This window comes from Pocillopora verrucosa, chromosome 5 (genome assembly GCF_036669915.1).
Source record: "Pocillopora verrucosa isolate sample1 chromosome 5, ASM3666991v2, whole genome shotgun sequence".
NCBI classification, from domain to species: Eukaryota; Metazoa; Cnidaria; class Anthozoa; order Scleractinia; family Pocilloporidae; genus Pocillopora; species Pocillopora verrucosa.
The window spans coordinates 25,378,693-25,396,541 of record NC_089316.1 but is presented as its reverse complement, the minus strand read 5'-3'; the positions used below and the strand labels follow the sequence as shown (position 1 = coordinate 25,396,541).

The 17,849-nt window shown below is 37.2% G+C and overlaps 2 protein-coding genes across 3 annotated transcripts; one reads left to right on the top strand and one right to left on the bottom strand.

Annotated features, from left to right (window-relative positions):
* On the bottom strand, positions 1–1,367 carry LOC131772695 (beta-1 adrenergic receptor-like). The gene has a single exon (XM_059088657.2). The coding sequence runs from the start codon at positions 1,301–1,303 to the stop codon at positions 230–232; it is 1,074 nt and encodes a 357-aa protein (XP_058944640.2). The 5' UTR covers positions 1,304–1,367; the 3' UTR covers positions 1–229.
* Positions 1,368–8,644: 7,277 nt separating this feature from the next.
* Positions 8,645–17,138, top strand: LOC131772709 (skeletal aspartic acid-rich protein 2-like). Of its 2 annotated transcripts, none has more exons than XM_059088669.2 (4): positions 8,645–8,746; positions 14,670–15,088; positions 15,810–16,034; positions 16,404–17,138. In XM_059088669.2, the coding sequence occupies exons 1-4, from the start codon at positions 8,704–8,706 to the stop codon at positions 16,659–16,661; spliced, it is 945 nt and encodes a 314-aa protein (XP_058944652.2). In that variant the 5' UTR covers positions 8,645–8,703; the 3' UTR covers positions 16,662–17,138. The 2 variants fall into 2 exon arrangements, with proteins under 2 accessions (XP_058944652.2, XP_058944653.2); XM_059088670.2 differs by lacking the exon at positions 8,645–8,746 and adding an exon at positions 12,708–12,845.
* Positions 17,139–17,849: the final 711 nt, after the last annotated feature.

Genomic DNA, 17,849 nt, shown 5'->3' with positions numbered 1-17,849 from the left:
TATAGAAATATGTTCTTCTTTAGTTGTAAATTAAATAATAGTTAAAAATAAAAAAAAACTTCGCAATCATTTAAAAAATTAATTAAAATCTGACTTCTAAGTAGCTGTTTTTATTGAATGTTTACATTTAGGTTTGTTGATAATGTCTGTGTATACAGCGGTACATTAGCATGTGCTCATTTTTCAAATTGATTCTAAATGCCCCCTTCACGAATAAAAGAACAAGAATTCATGACGGGAGATTTAAAGTTGCCATCGCAACTGATGGACTTTTGCTTACTTCATTGTCCCTTCTTCCTTTGGATTTTTTTTTCCATTTAAGGGTTAACAACTTTTTGTATTCGCGTCGATAAGATGAATTTGCAAAGCCATATACAAGAGGGTTCGCAGCACTGCTGAAACTGCCAAAAAATGTCCACATGAGTTGAACTTCACGGGGAATTCTCCACCAATTGATGAAAAACGCTTGGGTAATCTCGATTAAAAATACGGGAAGCCAGCTTAGGAAGAACATAACGACCACGGCAAACAATGTAATTGTAGTCCGCATTTCTTGCGAATTTAATCGAGAGCTTCTTCTTCTGTTTATCCTATGAAGATTTGGCGCGACTCGCGTAAAATGCTCCCCAACAACCCGAAATATCTTATAATAACAAGTAAATATAACAATTGAAGGAATAACTGCGAAGAATAGCAGTAGCAGCCCCCTTAAAATACCTGGATAGCTATTCTGCTCCATCTCAACACCTCTTTTAAAAATCACACAAGCAGCTTTTGCAGGGTTAAACGTAGCACTAAAGGCTCCAGTGGCCAAAGGAATAGCCAGTATAAGTGCGGTTATCAGCCAAAGTATAATCAATATGGCCACTGTCTTTTTCATTGTGAAAATGCGCCGGTATCTTCGTGGCTTAACGACTTTGAAAAATCTGTTAAGTGATGTTAACACGATGGTCTGAAGGGAAACGAAAGCTAAGAAGTAGATGAAAAAGCATTGAAGTCGACATGCAATATCACCATAGATCCATTTTCCTTGTATAAGAACACCGCACGAGAGAGGCATACAAACTGCTCCCATTAGAATATCAGCCACGCAAAGAGTTAATATCAATATGTTTGTAATACTGCGAAAAGATGAATCCTTTAGCAGAACTGTGCAAAGGAGGAAGTTACCAAATAGCGCCGTAAAATTGATCGTCACGAAGAACCCGGCTTCTACAGCAGCCAGACCAGTCGAACGCGTTTCTAAAATCCTTTGAAAAGTTGCGAAGTAATCGCTTCCGTTTATTGCGGCGATATGCGACATATTAGCCGAGTTTGAATTGCTCTCTGTCAATTTTCTAGTTCGATGTAGAGGTTAATCTTATTGACAGTCAGTAGCAGATTGAAGCCGCTCGTATTGTGTTATCATGTTCGTCTTAAAAGGCCGTTATGAATAAATTATCATATAGCCAATTTGTTTTTTGTTTGCGTAATATTGTTATCAGAGGGGGTTACTCAGTTAGCTCAAACCGATCTTGAGAACAAATTCCTCCTTGATTGCTTCGACTTGTCTATCTGTTTTCAATTGGAGGAAGATATCCTTAAATAGGCAGCTGTACTTATTTTAACAAATTATTTTGTGTTGAAAGTATGATGTATAAAAATAGTAAATGCCAACCAAAATGGGGATCTACATAAGATCATCCTGCTGTGAATAGCTCAATAAATCTTAGAAATTCAACGCCTAAAAAAAGCGAAAAAGAGCTGCGGGAAGTTTACTTGTATACACGATTTTCCTGCAAAAACCTAATGGTCATGATCAAAACAAGCCTTTATTTCAAGAGGAGAAAATAAGTCTTCAATACAAGAGCAAGTAATATCTACGAGCTACGAGTATTCGGCTTTTAATTTTTCAATCAGCCTTTACAAGGTGTATCTGGTCAAAAAAAATTATTTTCCGACGAAAAAAAAAATCTTATCTATGCAAGCTTACGTTGAACAAAGTGAATTCGTATCAGATTTCGATTCAATGGAATATTCAAATACGTTGCGCAAACAGACACTTCAGTAAGCGACTTCGCACATGAAGCAGCTTTGTCAAAATTTTATTTTGGCATTGAAGCGAAATATTGATATGTACTTTTTTTGCGTGCAGAAAATAACTAGAATTTATAGAGAGGGTGATAAAAATATTCAATTAGAAATCTTGTGAAAAAAGATCCAACAAAAAATAATTACTTAACAGAAAAAAAAAAAACAAAACAAAACAAAATAGGACGCAAATCATCAATGGTTGGCAAAAAGATATTTTCATTTCCTGATATTGCAAACGGCTAATTTGGAAGTATTGAAAACTTTCGCGGTTTTCTCTTTTTTATCAAAATTTTAGCTATTCTTACACTGTGGTTATTAGACGTAAATGTGGTTGATATGGCTGATATTATACGATGGAAAACATTACGATTATCGCTCTTTTCATTACTCGAAAAAATTTGCATAATTGAATATGGTGCCATTTTAAGATCGATTTGAGTATTCACTGGAATCAGCGTGAAGTCACAAAATGAAGATTAGCTTATGTGTACATACGTGAAGATGAAAACAATCAGGTTTTAATTCATGAACACAGTGATACGCATTGTCAACTTGAATCAGAAAGTGTCAAATTTCTTGCGGATAAAACAGAAACAGGACTTGAATACTTTTTTTTCTTCGTCCTCACAGTTTATGCTCAATTTTCTATTGCATAAGTAACAAAAAGAAAGATATTTTGGAGGGATGGGGGGAGCTAAGACCTAATTGTTAGAAATATTTATGACTCAAAATATGATAAATTAATAGCGTGTATGTAATAATCACACCAATCAACGCCATTGCGACTGGTTAATTTTCAATGCATTTGCAAAGACATAACTTTAATAATGAACTTTCAGTACCTTGGATCAGGTTTCATTTAATTTTCATCTTATCAGTGTAAATATGCGAATTTCGTTTGACCAAACTATCCAAAATGAAAAAAATAAATCCTTTCCCACTGACGCGGCCTTTAGATAGAGATAGCTATGATAAATTAAGTGCTCAAAACCCTATAAAAAATGCAACCATGAAACGATTAGACACTGATTACAGTCCATCTGACACGTACTCTGTTCCGAGCGGATTCATTTTTACCTTAATCGATAGTTTTTAGCTCTTGTAGCTGGTAAGCCTCTTCATTCTCTCCCTCTGAAAGCAGATTTTTCAACTGATATCCACACATTTCTAAGTTAACTGGTTATGAGAATTTGATGTTATATCGAAACGAAACCACACAAATAAAAATAATGTAAAGTTTTAAATAATTACTGCTTTTACAGAGCAGAGGTAATTTACATCGGGATTAGCCTCGGAAGTAAGCGTTTACCAAACGCTTATCTTTCTGCCTGATTTCTGAACTGGGATATCAACACGGATACAGGTTTGATGTTACAAACAGAAAGTAACGCTTCATCGTCTAAACTAGATTCAGCCTTTGTCAACGTCATATTCACTGAACAGGACCCATAAAGAGGGCGAGCTTGGATCAGGCTCTCGTTCTTATCGCTGCAGGACGCACGTTAATTTCTCCGCCCGCGAGAAGATTTGAGACGAGTCAAGGACAATTTTGCTGGGGGTCTGGCACTAATACTCAGCTCTCTTTCAGACCTCTCGCCACCTTGCTTTGCTAAGGCATTGGTAACAAGGACCTGCTAGAAGGCTATAAAGAGGGAGAGCGCCTGGAACTGGCACGATTGAGGTGCACAAACCAAAACATTTATTCAATGCCTTTTATTCCTGTCATCAACGTTGGCCGACAAAAAAAACCAATTAAAAAACCTATAGACTTCATGAGGAATCGAACGCTGCAATTCTCGCCTTTTGCCTAAGCTTTACTGCAGAGTTTCATATAATTTTAAATTACGGTAAAATGTAACTGGAACAACTTTCCCAATTAGTACTTAAAATTCGATGCCGAAGTCTTCAAAGCTCCCACAGGAAAAACAAATTATGACGCATTGAATTGAGTATAGTTGTAAAAGATGTATAAAGTGTTTTATTTGTGTAAATTGCATTTGGCAAACGTCGTTGTCAACTTATGACGTCCATTACTCAATTCGGTAATGTTTAATGTGTAATATATACCGCAATCATTTAAGAATCATTTTTCCAGCGTTACACAGTTTCTTTGATAAGCGACTCCTTAGCTCGGCAGCTACAAATCTGTTGTTTTTAGACGTAAGTTACACAACGACTTACGTCAACTATTCCATTCACAAATTGAAATTGAGTGAATATTCATCAGTTTTTGACCAATAATTGCAAAAATTATCGTAAAAGGTCACGTATTTCAAAGGGACGTGATCACGAATCTTTCGCTAGGGCCAAAAAGGATTTTGTCCACAAAAATATTCCCAAGATAGGTCTTTCCTGTTATGGTATGTAACGCATTGGAGATATTTGCATTTTAAAAAAATCTATTTTCCTTTTTTCCAATAGTTGTGTGACACAGTTCCGCAACTGTCACGCAATAGATTAGTAGCGTGTCCACGAGAGCACCGGGCAGTCGTGCTACATGCTATCTCACCGATTTCAATGAAAGTTTGCCAGTTTAAGGGGTCTACCCTAAAACTAAAAAAGACAAACCGGTTTCTGTTTCGGTTTTTACCGGGGGGAGATAGACCACCCATGCCGGTTTTTATTTTGTTTTTCACTAAGAAAATCGCTTCAAAATAAGTAAAATGTATGAAGCTCTCACTGCGAGGGTATTTAACCAATTACTCTGAGGGTTTGCACACATATTTTTACATCCTTAGTTAAGGTCCGCCGCAAGCATCAGTCAATTTGATCGACGGCTTGTCAATCAACAGAGGCAAATATACGACTGTGTTTTAGACTTTTCGATTCATCCAAATATTTGACAACTTTGAGGTCAAATATCTCCCGTTGCCAGAAAGCTACAACATCGTAATGACCCTTTATAACCCATTATTTCATCTCTGAAAATCTTTAAAAAAATCTTAGGGCACTACCGTATTTTTGTCTTGGATGCCTTTTAAAATCTACGACTGTGACAAGTTTTTCTCAACTACGTCACGCAATTCTTGCTCTTGGCGGTCACTTGACCAAATAAACCTACAGTTGGCATTTATAGATGAGAAATTCTGCCCTCTCAAATATCAATAGTTCTATCAGACTAAAAACTGTGCTTCTATCCCGAAAATATATGAATATTTGCCTGCTTCGATCGTAAAATATTTTTTCAAGCATTCTATTACTGCATATAAATCTACATCTCTGTAGATCGAGTGTTGCCGGCGTTTAATTGCGTGAATTGTAAAATTTATTAAGAATGAGCCAGCAGTAATTTGACCAGCAGGCTTCTTGCAAATTTCCCTTGATGAAATCCCAAGACAAAGTCAGTTGTTTTCGTGAGCAAAGACAACATGTATAAAAGAAAAGTGAGATGCAAATGTCTTTATTTTTTCTTTTTTAGCTTAATAGCAACTGTACCTTCTCCTGCAGTCTTCGTCTGAATTTTGCAAGGTCCCTCCTTATCTTCTGCCTTGTTCGGTCAGTTTCGACTTCTGAAGCTAGATCATTGGCATCGGCCTCTTCGTCCTCGTTCATATTTACAGAGGGGGACCTCGTCAATAAACCAATTTTTGTTACGGTAGATAACCGGCTGAAGTACGGAGCGATCTGCTGCTCTATCAAACGGTCAGTCTTAGACAGCATTTCTGGCTGGTGTCGTCTCTTAAACTCGATATTTGGGAAGTCATATTAGAGGCAGTTGCCTTTACTAGTTTCCTCCCCTGTCCAGCACACGTCTAAGAGATAATTTTTTGCTTTCTGAGAAATGGTGGCTGTTTTTTGCGTTTTCCAAAGAGCCCATCCAAAGTCCACTTGGCTAGCTAAGGATTATTCGTCATAATTTTACCTGAGGTCCGACCTCGAACGTAGCCATCCCCCATAGAATAGCAAGCCGGTCTTTGTCCATTTCCTCTTGATCCTATCATGGGCGGATTTTTTTTTTTCAACTTCACTGTGTTTGTCTTTTTTAGGTGCTTTTGGATGGCAGCCAATGACTAAAACGTCTTGATACATCCTTCCTTTTAGCAAGAATATCTCGCTTTCTTGTTCTGTCTGTGACGGATTGGGTATAGTTCTCGCGATGACCCGTGTTCAGGGATCTGTGCACGTTGCTGATAACCACCCGCCTCTACGATTAGTTTGCTGAAGATTTCTAATGTGATGAGCCCAGTGAGACTCTGAGGTGCTCCAAACTGTGCCAGTTGGTCTGCGCTATAAACATGTTGCAGTTCTTAAGTCAGAGGGAGGATCGCCCACCTCTATTTGCTTCTACGGTACCTGCGTATCCCTGGCAATCATATGACATAAAGTTCATCTCAGTCATAAATCGCCAGTTAGGAAAACTGATGTTCAGATAAGCGCTCTTCTTGCCCTTCTTCCTTATTCATTGCCGACTCTAAGATAGCAGTTACACTACGCGTTCTATTAGGTTTACAGTCACCTTGCCACCAGGAAGACTCGCCACCAGCTTTGATTGCTTCTGCCATCTTCAGATTCACCTCTCTCTCAGCTTTACGTCTCCGATTTTTATGAGGAGGATACTGGCATTTAGGAACCCGAAGGTCTGAATCACACACCAAGTTGTGCACGATATTTGAGGTATATCGTGAAATCGCGGCCTTTGTAATCTCCAAATAAGCCAATACGCGCTAGAATAAGCTTCTTCTCGGACGTCTCTCGAAAATGTTTTTAAGCTGTAATGAATTAAGAGATATGAGCTGTTGCCGTCCCAGGCCAGCGCGAGAGAAATATCATTTGGTTCTACAGTTAGATGCAAATGAACAAGACAACTGCACCATCTTGACTCTATCAATTCGAGTGTTAGGTTGAATTGAGGGCTTTTTAGAAGGAGAAGGAGGAAAATGTTACCGGAAGTGTAAACTCTTTAAGAGTTTCAGAGACGTTTCAGAGATGTCTATTTTCGGCTGTCACAAAAAAATTGACCACCACTTAAATTTACTAGGAAAAATGAACTTACCAACTCCTTGTTAAAAAAATTGGAATTCATTTGACCGATAAGCCGGTCGTTTCAATTTTGCTTTTTCCTCGGGCTGCAAAAAAAACATAAATAAAACAGTTCTTAAATTGACCGATGAATAAAATGTTTTGAAGTACCGTTCGGAATTTGCCTTTTTTTTTCTGCGTACAAATGAAGGGTAGACAAAGTTTTTAAAACATTTGACAAGAATTTCATGGGGTTCACCTCGATAATTCGTCGGACAGAGTCAAGACGCACCAAGCTAAGCGACATCGCCCTCCAGTAAAATAATTTTTCAAAGAATAAATGTGGCGAGCGTGAGGGAACACACATTTTTTTCCATTTTTGTGATCAAAGCCCAATGATGTACCTAAATTGGTACTTAAGGTATCAAACCATTGGTTATGACAGGGTGAACTTAATTTTTCTGTCGAGGTAGAAGGTTACAAGCGAATTTCTCAATTGGTGTCGTCACAAACACAGTTTTTGGGAGTCACGAAACAAAAAAACTTATCAGGTCCTAGTTTCATATTCTAATGGAAATAAATGGCAAATAAAAACATATTGTCTTGAGAAATAAAGTTATAGTTAACTGGGTTCTCTGAAACAAATAGTGATAGAAAAGGGTTTCAGTTCTGGTTAATATTGACTTTTCATAGCCTCCTTCCAAATCTGAGGGAACGCGCTGAGGGAATAAAAAACAAATGTGTAATAATGCAAAGAAGATAATAAAAATACAAATAAAGAAAAAGGAGAAAACATAGGAACCCGTGTTGCAGCGTGCAGATATCTTTTGAGCCAGACTTACACTCCTAAGCCCTGGCTTGCACGTACACGCAGGAAAGGCCATGATAATCAGCGAAAAAAAATAACAAATGAAGATGATATTTGCAGTCAAAAAATAGAAAAGTAAGATAGCAGAAGGATTAAGAACTTTCTAGAAACGTCTTGGAAAAAAAAAGATAAACAATTTTTGCCGCTCATGAAAGGTCAAGCAGTCACGCTACATATACTAATATATATAAGTATTAACTTACAAGCTCAAAATGAACTTAAAGAAGATTTTTTTTCTTTCGTGTTCTCTTGAGCTTGGGACAAAAGAAGGTAAAATTTCCGCACAGCCCCATACTACGTTATGCATTCAGTTCTTGGATAGAGAAAACAATGACAAAAACAATACATTGCCTTGGGAAAACAGATTTGTTTTACAATAGGATGGGACTGTGCGGAAATTTTACCCAAAAGAAGCCTTGCTTAAGAAGATTGCAAAAGAAAAAGTTTATAAATGAATGCACCAGTGCTAAAAATACATTTTTACACTCAAAAGCCATATTGTTAGACCGGAATCAAACTCAAAGTTGAAATGAAAGTACCTTCCACAGTGCGTGCGAATGGAAACACATTTGCTCACAAAATAGCTGGCCTTCACGGATCAAAGGATTCAGTTAATTATGTTTTTATCTCGATAACAGTTTCCTTGACAACTTCTTTTCAGTTGCAAATTAGGTGTAGCTCGTTATCTTCCTCTTTGTCAGTTCAGATTAATTATCACTCCTATCTTTAATCAGGTGTGAAGTTTATTTACCCGTGCTCTAAGGTTTGGTGTAACAATCACAGATTTGAGGTCTGCAGTGGAGATGAACATTTACGCAAGTCTTGCATTTCTTGTGGCATTTACCGGTAAGGTTTTTTCTCTCTCTTAAACCGGGCTGAATTTCCATTATTTCGATGAGCCCTGTATGCTGTTTTTATTAGTTGTCAATACGCTTTTGAAAAGTGGATCTGCTTTAGTAAGGTCAATGTAAAAAGTTTCATGTAGTAGCCAGTAGCAACATGGTCATTTTAGAGTGGCTTCGTGCTCAACATTGTCTTTAATCAGGGTTGTCTTGTAAGTACATTAACCATAACATTTGACTCAGACCATGAAGGATAGAATATATATAACATGATGACTTGAAAACAGTGATATCGGTAAAAGTGGTATCGGTTGACTCAGAAATATTTCCTGCTCTTGGGGAATAGTCGTGTTAGGCTTGTTCCAACGGAATTGTTACGGATGATTACTTATACCACCTTCGTTTGAGAACCTAACCAGGTTTTGCAATGTAAGATAAACTCGCTCTTAAATGTTGTGGTTTTTTTTTGTTTTTTATCTGACCAAGAATTCATCCTGTTAATGCGGTGTTATATTTTTCACCTGTTAATCATTGAGCCAAAATCAGTTTGCACAGCAATTTATATTAGGCGAAACAGGTATGAATTCAAACTTTGTTCGAATACCACTTTCAGCAATTTAATGACTAATACCACGATGTTTGATTATCTTGTTGTCACTTATATTTGTATAACAACAGGCTAGTTGGACTGTTGCGAGGGCAGGTGATACTTGAAGCTGCCGAGCAGTTTGTTTTCATTGCAAATAAACCATTATTCGCCGCCTCTTTCGCTTTCTTGGTTCTTGTGAAGCTTAGGAATTACGACTATTTTTTTACAAGATAGAACGCGGGAATCTTTGTGTAAGAAGCTTGAATAACTAAAGAAACATGACTCTACGATTGAACTGCGTTTTTCTTCTTCCCTTGGTAGGTAAGTTCGCATTTGAAACGATTATTATCGACCGAAGCAATATTTACAATGTAGAGGGTTTGCATTTTGTCAAACATTCATCAATCCTCAAATAGCTGATACGTTCTTTGGAAACGAAGAAGTTTTTTTTATAAACTTTCAGGTATTTTTTTCTGTCCGAATTAACATGTCAAAGTACTCCGACCATAAGGGCTATTTTTGTTTTCAGTGAAATATGGTAAATTCGTGAACCTTTGCATATAGTAAATGAAGCCATCTGTTCTTTAATGATTTCCTTTTTTTTAATAGCGAAGTATATTCGCATTTCAAACCGCTATATTTAAGAGCCAGTTTTACTTTGTGATTTGTTGGTGATATGGTGGTTCGCATTTTGGAAGATCAAAATTTGTTGTTTTACATGACAACAATTTATTCCTCTCCTTGTCAATTAAAACAAATGGTAATAATCTCTTTTATCCACTCTCTCAGCTTAGGTAAGAATTTTCCAAAACGTATCAAAGGAAGGCACTGATTATTTTTTGTAAGGTTTTACATATCTTTGCGATGTTAGATGCACTTTGTTTTAACGCCTTTTGGGTTAATAAAGTGCAGCAACTTTGCTTTGAGCTGAGGTGTCTCAGTAAATTGATCCAACCTATTGTCTTGTGGTGAGACATAAAACACCGTAGTTCCGGTACCACAATATAAATAACCTCAACAGGGATTGCTTTGGATTTCAAAAATTTAAAATTGGAAGACCTAGATTTGCTGACAAGTGTTATATGTTTACATTGTTAGAGCTGTACAATCAATTGTCTTCAGTGCCAAGCCATTTTCAATTTTATATGACACTAAAATTTTAATATTTATTCAAAGCAGTAGAACACAACCAAATATTGGTTTCGAAAGTCATTTCAATATCATTTTTGTTTCTCAAGCGAGTTTCATAACTTAAGGGAGAACGATTTTCATTTCCTGTTCTGGTAAGAAAAAATCGATTGAGCTGGATCAAAGTCAATGTGCTATTTTTAAACATTTACTATGCAGTTCTTCAAACCAAGTGCAGGATAATTTTATGAAAACCTGACTGCGAAAACCAGACTGCCTGTTATCTTTAATCAATGCACAACGAAAGAAAAAGTTTCTAATTAAAGAGAATGAATGCTTAAAACCCTACTGTTTTTCTTCTGTTACAAATTTCGGTCGTCAAGAAACATGTTTTGCTCTACCATGACAACGTCGGTTTGTTTTGCACCAAACGCAACTTAGATGATCATTGATTTGAATTTACTGGTGATTTTGTCATTTCAGTGAATTGAATACTTTTTGATTAAGATAAAACAGAAAGCCTCGCCGACTTTGACGTTTTCTCTATATATTTTCACTTGTGACTTGGATTTTTTTTTTCTCCGTATGTGGGCGTGTGTGTGTGTGGGGGTATGTTTTGATAGATGTCATCATTATGGGCTTACATCACCGTTAATGGGCTAAAAAATTCGCCATGCAAACTGGCACAGTCAATCTTTGGCAAAACTCTATACTTCGCTAGTTATGTTTTCCCAGGCACTCAATTCGGCGCCAACGAAATGTGAAATCACCCTGTAAACCGCCGGCTAAAGTAAAGTTTGAATAGATATCACATAGAATGTTTTTTTCTTCTTAGCTGCCACTCTTTTGTCAGCTTTTGCGGCTGATTTTAGCGACACAGCATGTGGCGGTATGTGCATCAAAAGTCCTTCGCAGGTCTGGAAAGGTTCTGTTTCGTCGTTGTCGTGACAACAAGAAGTTACACACTGAATTGATTGCTATACCTAATAAAATTATTTGCACTTAAGTAATTCATATAGCTAACGGCCATTTGCAGATATTAAAATTTACTTCTTTATAAAACTCGGTGGCTACTCCGACATCTCAAAGAGCTAAATCTTGACTATTTAGTCATAGAATAACACAAATATCGTAACCTTATCATGAGCCAAGCTATTTGATAGTGAAAGTTAAAAAAAATATACGAAGAAAGAGAGCAAGAAGCTCAAATTGGCTTAAGAACTTCTCAGCTGCAGCAGCAACCTTGAAATCTCCCGAGTGACAAAGAATTACCTTCTCCTTGCAACATCAATACAGTATTCAGATTAATGATGGCATGAGAATGAAGAAAATTTCAATGAAGGGATGATTAGTTGATTCAGTACCAAAGTCTCCGAACTAACTTCGTGAGAATTGCATAGCAGACGGTAGGGAGAATTACGAATGAGATTTTATGAGTGAAGTGAACGGTTTTGAGCAGCAACCTTGGGAGAGGATTGTGTCGAAGGATTTTGGATGTGGCATCACAAAAAAAGTTTACCCAGCGCCCTCGGCCACCCCTCCACCTGTGGCGATGACGAATTTATTTATAGTTTTGATTAAAAGGTAAACGTAAGTTCAGTATCTTTTTATAAATCTTCAAGTGCATAATCACAGTTTATCGCAACTCCGAATTTCAGAATTTAACTTGATTACGACTGGCTTCGTAGACTTTGCTTCTTACATTCGGGGTTTTATTTTGCGCAGGCGGGAGGGCAGTGCTCACTGAAGTCTTCTTTTGAAACGTTCTCTTATCCAAGTGAGGAATGCGAGGCACTAGTTAGAGACTTTTCTTTCACCGGCAAATATATTTTCCTGTTGAAGATGTGAAGATTATGAAGGCTCGACTTTATCCATACCTCACTATTTCTCAAGCAATGAAAGAAGAAAATCGAGAAGTCCTGCCGAAAAAAGGAGTCCAGTAAATAGATGAACAGACAGACAACTAATAAAAAAGAAGAAGCTCTAAGTAAGAGAAACGTCATAGGAGCCGAAATCAGTTTGCGCAGCAATTTGTATTTGGTAAAATAGGTTTGAATTCCAACTCTGATCGACTACCACTTACAGTGCGCAGTGACTAATATCACAGCGTTTGATTATTTTGGTGCAATAATCACTCATATTTGTATAACAATAGGCTAGTTGGACTGATGCGAGGGCAGTTGATACTTAATGCAGAGCAGTTTCTTTTCAGCTGCAAATAGATTATTATTGGCCGCCTCTTTTTCTTTCTTGGTTGTTGAAAAGCTTAAGAATTATCACTCTTTTTTCTATACGATAAAACGCGGGCATCTTTGTGCAGGAAGCTCGGAAAACTAAAACAACATGACTCTACGATTAAGCTGCGTTTTTCTACTTGCCTTTGTAGGTAAGTTTGCATTTGAAACTTGCTCGTCATCGACCGAAGCAATATTTACAATGCAGAGGGTTTGCATTTTGTTAAGCACTAATCAATCCTCACATTGCTGATACATCCCTTTGGAAATGAGAAGCTTTTTTGACCTTTTAAGTATTTTTTTCTGTCCAAATTAACGAGTCGAAGTACTCCGACCACAAGGGCTATGTTTGATTACAATGAAATACGGTAAAATCGTGAACCTTTGCATACAGTAAACGAAACTATCTGTTCCGTTATGTTTTCTTTTTTCTTTTAATGGAGAACAACTGAAGATTATTTAGATCTCAAACCGTTATATTTAAGAGGTAGTTTACCTTGTGATTTATCGGTGATATGGTGGTTCGCATTTTGGAAGATCAGAATTTGTTACATGACAACAATTTATTCGTCTCCATTTCAATTAAAATAGATGGAAATAATCTCTTTTATCAACTTTCTCAGCTTTGGGAAAAAAATATTCCAAAACGTATCAAAGAGAGGTACTGATGATTTTTGAGAGGTTTTACATATCTCTGTGATAATAGATGCGATTTGTTTTAACGACTTTTGGGTTAATAAAGTGCAACACTTTTGCTCTGAGCTGAGGTGTCTCAGTAAATTGATCTATAAAAGACCGTAGTTCCCTTACCACAATATAAATAATTTCAACAGGAATTATCTTGGATTCTTAATACTGAAAATTAGAAGACCTAGATTTGCTAACAAGTTTTTACAGGAAAACATTGTTAGAGCTGTGCAATACATTGTCTTCAGTGCCAACTCGTTTTCAATTTCGAATGGCAATAAAATTTTAATATTTATTCAGCGCAGTGCAATGAAACCAAATGTCAGTTTCAAAAGTCATCTCACTATCATTTTCATTTATCGGTCCAGTTTCATAATTTAAAGGAGAACGATTTTCATTTCCCTTTCTGGTAAGAAAAATTATATTGAGGTGGATCAAACTCAATTTGCTATTTTAAAATATTTATCATGCAGTTCTTTCAGCGCCTGTATTTTACGAAAACCAGACTTCGAAAAGCTGACTGCCAGTTATCTTTATTAAATTCACAACCAAACAAGAAGCTTCTAATTAACGAGGGCGAATACTTATAACCCTCCTTTTTTTCTTTTCGTGCAAATTTTCGGTTTTCAAGAACATGTCTTGCTCTACCATGACAACGTCGATTTGTTTTGCACCAAACGCAACTCACACGATCATTGATTTGAATTTATTGATACTTTTGTCATTTCGGTGAATTGAATATTTTTTGTGTTAGTTAAGTTGTTTCCTTTGGAAAAAAATCGAAAGAACTTCGAGTTCAAACTATGTAAACAGTATTCAGGTTATTGCAAACTAGTGGTTCGAATGCAAGAATAACTTGAACTAACTCGAACGTGCCATGGGTGTGATAAAAAATCGAACGAAGGCTCACGGAAAAAATTAGAAAAAAAACAAGATTGTGATAAAACAGAGAGCTTCGACGATTTTGACTTTTTCTCTAAACATTTCCACTTGTGACTTGGATATTTTTTTTTCTCCGTATGTGTGCGTGTGTGTGTGGGTGTGTGTGGGGGGGGGGAGGGGTTATGTTTTGATAGATGTCATCATCATGGACTAACCGGCATCACTTTAATGGGCTAAAAAATTCACCATGCAAACTGGCACAGTCAATCTTTGGCAAAACTCTATAATTCGCTAGTTATGCTTACCCAGGCACTCAATTCGGCGCCAACGAAGTGTGAAACCACCTTGTAAACCGCCGGCTGAAGTAACGTTTGAATAGATATAACATAGAATGTTTTTCTTCTCAGCTGCCACTCTTTTGTCAGCTTTTGCGGCTGATTTTAGCGACACAGCATGTGGCGGTATGTGCATGAAAGTCCTTCGCAGGTCTGGAAAGGTTCTGTTTCGTCGTTGTCGTAACAACAAGGCTTTTGCCAAAGCCTTCACTGTAGAAATGGATGTCATTAAGCAACTGGGGGCGAATGGCACAGATATCGGAAAGAATCGATCAATAGATCCTAAAGCTCAAGATTTCACCATGGCAAAACTGAACAAATCCGCTATGTTGCAAGGCCTGAAGGCGATGAAGCTCTCCGCCAAGGCTCACTTCAAGGCTCAAAAGGCAAATCTGCTCGTTGACATCTACATTCTTTGCCAAAACGGAACGATCAAATTCGATGATGATGAGATAGAAATGAAAACTGGCTCAATGAAATTATTCCTGAAGGTACACAATCATTATTCATTAATCTATCATGTTATCTCTGTGACTAGACATTATAATCACGTAGGGGGAGCGTTACCTAGTTTCTAGATGGTACCGAATAGGACAACCTAAAGGACTAAGCTATTTTAACTTGACTCCACTAAATTTATTTTTTAGTTTAATTTTAGACGAGAACAGGCCTCCTTTTTACCAGAACTACGACACTTTCAGGGAAGAAACTTAGAGCTAAATTAACAATAAAGAGATTGTTTCTAGCGCGGGAAACCTTTAATGATCCGCTGAGTTATTTCCAACATGATTAATCTTACTCAATTGCAAAACACAATGAAAAATTTGTCATCAACCCTCTAGCTTTGTAGGGAATGTCCTTGTTTGGGCTAATCTAGGCATGTTTATCTTTCCCTAAGACAGACATGTGTTCGCATGGAGATAGAAGAAATCAATAGTTTGTCTTTTAACCTTAGACTTGTGACAGGCATTTTTGAGTGACGAACTGGGTCCACCTCAGCTTGGATTTGTTTGAAATATGAACCAGACTGACTCAGAAGGTGGTGCGAGACAATCGCAGTTAAGTAAAAAACAAAACAAAACAAAAAAACAAAAGGACAACGGCAACAAAAACGACGCAATCCCAAATACGCTAGAGATTGAATTGAAAGTCCTTTAATTGTTTCCCTTAGTACACCAAATAGGTTCAAAATTTGACTTTTTTTTTTTTAAGCTTGAAAACTATACTTCCAGTGAGGCGAAGGATATTGAGTTGGGACTCATTGTCCAGGGAAGAAAGGGTCAAAACCCAAGGAAAGACGAAGACATCAAAGACAGTGACGGTAAACAAAAGAAACTCAATCGAAAAATACCATGCCGGAAAACAGGTAAATGCGGCAAGCATTTCCGCTTTGGCAGTGGAGACGATACCGACGATGAAATGTCAGCTGCTAGTAAGGTAAAGTTCTGAGTGAAGTTATTATGCAACAGATCTAAACCATTCTTTCTTTTGGTTGTCTTGCGTAATGACCCAAGAGGGATGACTTTAGCAAATAGTGAAAACATTCAATGACTCGCCAGTCAGTGATCAACAAAACCTTTTATTTTAACGGGTTGTTGTGTTAGTTGTTGTTTTTGTTTCTTTGTTTGTTGTTTTCTGTTCTTTTTCCCGCTGTTTTCTAGATAAGTTCAATTTGAAAACCGCCTCCTGGAGAGCGTTTGCAGACAATTATATTCTGCCACTGTAAAGTCTGCTTTTTCTTGTTTATTTCTCACTTCTAAATAACAATTTTAATCTCATTTTTTCCTTTCATTTTTGCGTTACTAGTGCAAAGTAAATGGCAAATTTGCCAACTTCAGCAGCGGTGGCTACCCAAAGCTCGAGAGGATCGGCACCAAGTATAGGATTGCTTTCCGAGTACCCGCCAGTCTCAGCAGAAGCATTGAAATTGACCCAGGAGTGACATTGGGGGATGAACTTGATGACGAAGACGACAAAGACGATAAAGAAGGCAACGCAGTTTCCGTTCAGCTGAATTATTTGTTGCTTTTCGTGATGCTGGCAGCCATATTCGCGTTTAACTGAGAACAGTGAAGTTTTACGTTAGGCTTTTGAAAAGCTATATGTTGTTTTTTTAATCTGATGTAGCTCACATCAAGAAACCTGTGATAGTACCACCCCTCCCTCCCCTTCCTCGCATTTTTGTTTCCTTTTTCTTACATTCAGAATTCACACATAATACTGATGCTTAACGATGATTCCTTTTTCTAATGCAATGTTTAATGTGAAGTTTTGAGAGGCAGCGAGTGACGAAATAAGGATGGTGAGGTCCTCGGGTGTCCGAGAGCTGTTTCCAATCTCTTCTCGTTTTCTCGAGCCCATTTGCTTTGCTAGCGAAGTGTTTATGGAAATACGTTGAACAGGCAGTAGTTGTGCTTGCATGGTCATATAACGCTTTTATTATCCTTTTCAAAATGTAATAGCCTAATAGCCTAATCATTTGTATGTTACACTCTACACGCTGAATTGATTGTTACATTTAATAAAACCATTTGCACCTGAGTTAATTCATTATGACTGTTTGTAGATATTAAGATTTGCTTCTTTTTAAAACTCGAAGGCATCTCTGACTTCTCAATCTTAGAGCTAAATCTTGACTACTTAATCATAGAATTATACGGAAATCGTAACTTATCATGAACTAAGCTATTTGATTAAGAAAATCTCTTAAAGAGAGCAAGAAGCTCTAATTGGCTAAAGGACTTCTCAGCTACAACAGTAACTCTCTGACTCTCACGAGTGACTAGAAAATAACTTCACCTTGGAACATCATTCAGGTGAATTACGGCATGAGAATGAAGAATATTTAAATGAAGGTATAATTAGTTGATTCATTACGTAAGTCTCCAAATTAACTTCGTGAGAATTGTATAGCAGACGGTAGGGAGAATTGCGAATGAAATGATATGAGTGAACAGTTTTAAGCAGCAACCTTACAATTTCGATTAACTTTTCTTATTTGAGCATCTATCTCGAATATGACTGGCTTCATAGACTTTGCCTCTTACATTCGGAATTTTATTTTGTGCAGCCGGGGGGGCCGTTCTCGCTGAAGTCTTCTTTTGAAACTTTCTCTTATCCATGTGAGGAAAGCGAGACGCTAATTACGGACTTTCCTTTCGCTAGCAAATATTTTTCGTGCTGAAGATGTGCAGATTACGAAGACTCGAATTTATTTATACCTTACTATTTTATCAAGCAGTGAAAGAAGAA

Excerpts from the sequence above, each read along its gene's own strand:
- LOC131772695 (XM_059088657.2), bottom strand. The coding sequence starts at position 1,303 with ATGTCGCATATCGCCGCAATAAACGGAAGCGATTACTTCGCAACTTTT.
- LOC131772709 (XM_059088669.2), top strand. The coding sequence starts at position 8,704 with ATGAACATTTACGCAAGTCTTGCATTTCTTGTGGCATTTACCG. Across the intron at positions 8,747-14,669 it reads ATTTCTTGTGGCATTTACCG|CTGCCACTCTTTTGTCAGCT; the intron begins GTAAGGTTTTTT and ends TTTTCTTCTCAG. Across the intron at positions 16,035-16,403 it reads AAATGTCAGCTGCTAGTAAG|TGCAAAGTAAATGGCAAATT; the intron begins GTAAAGTTCTGA and ends TTGCGTTACTAG.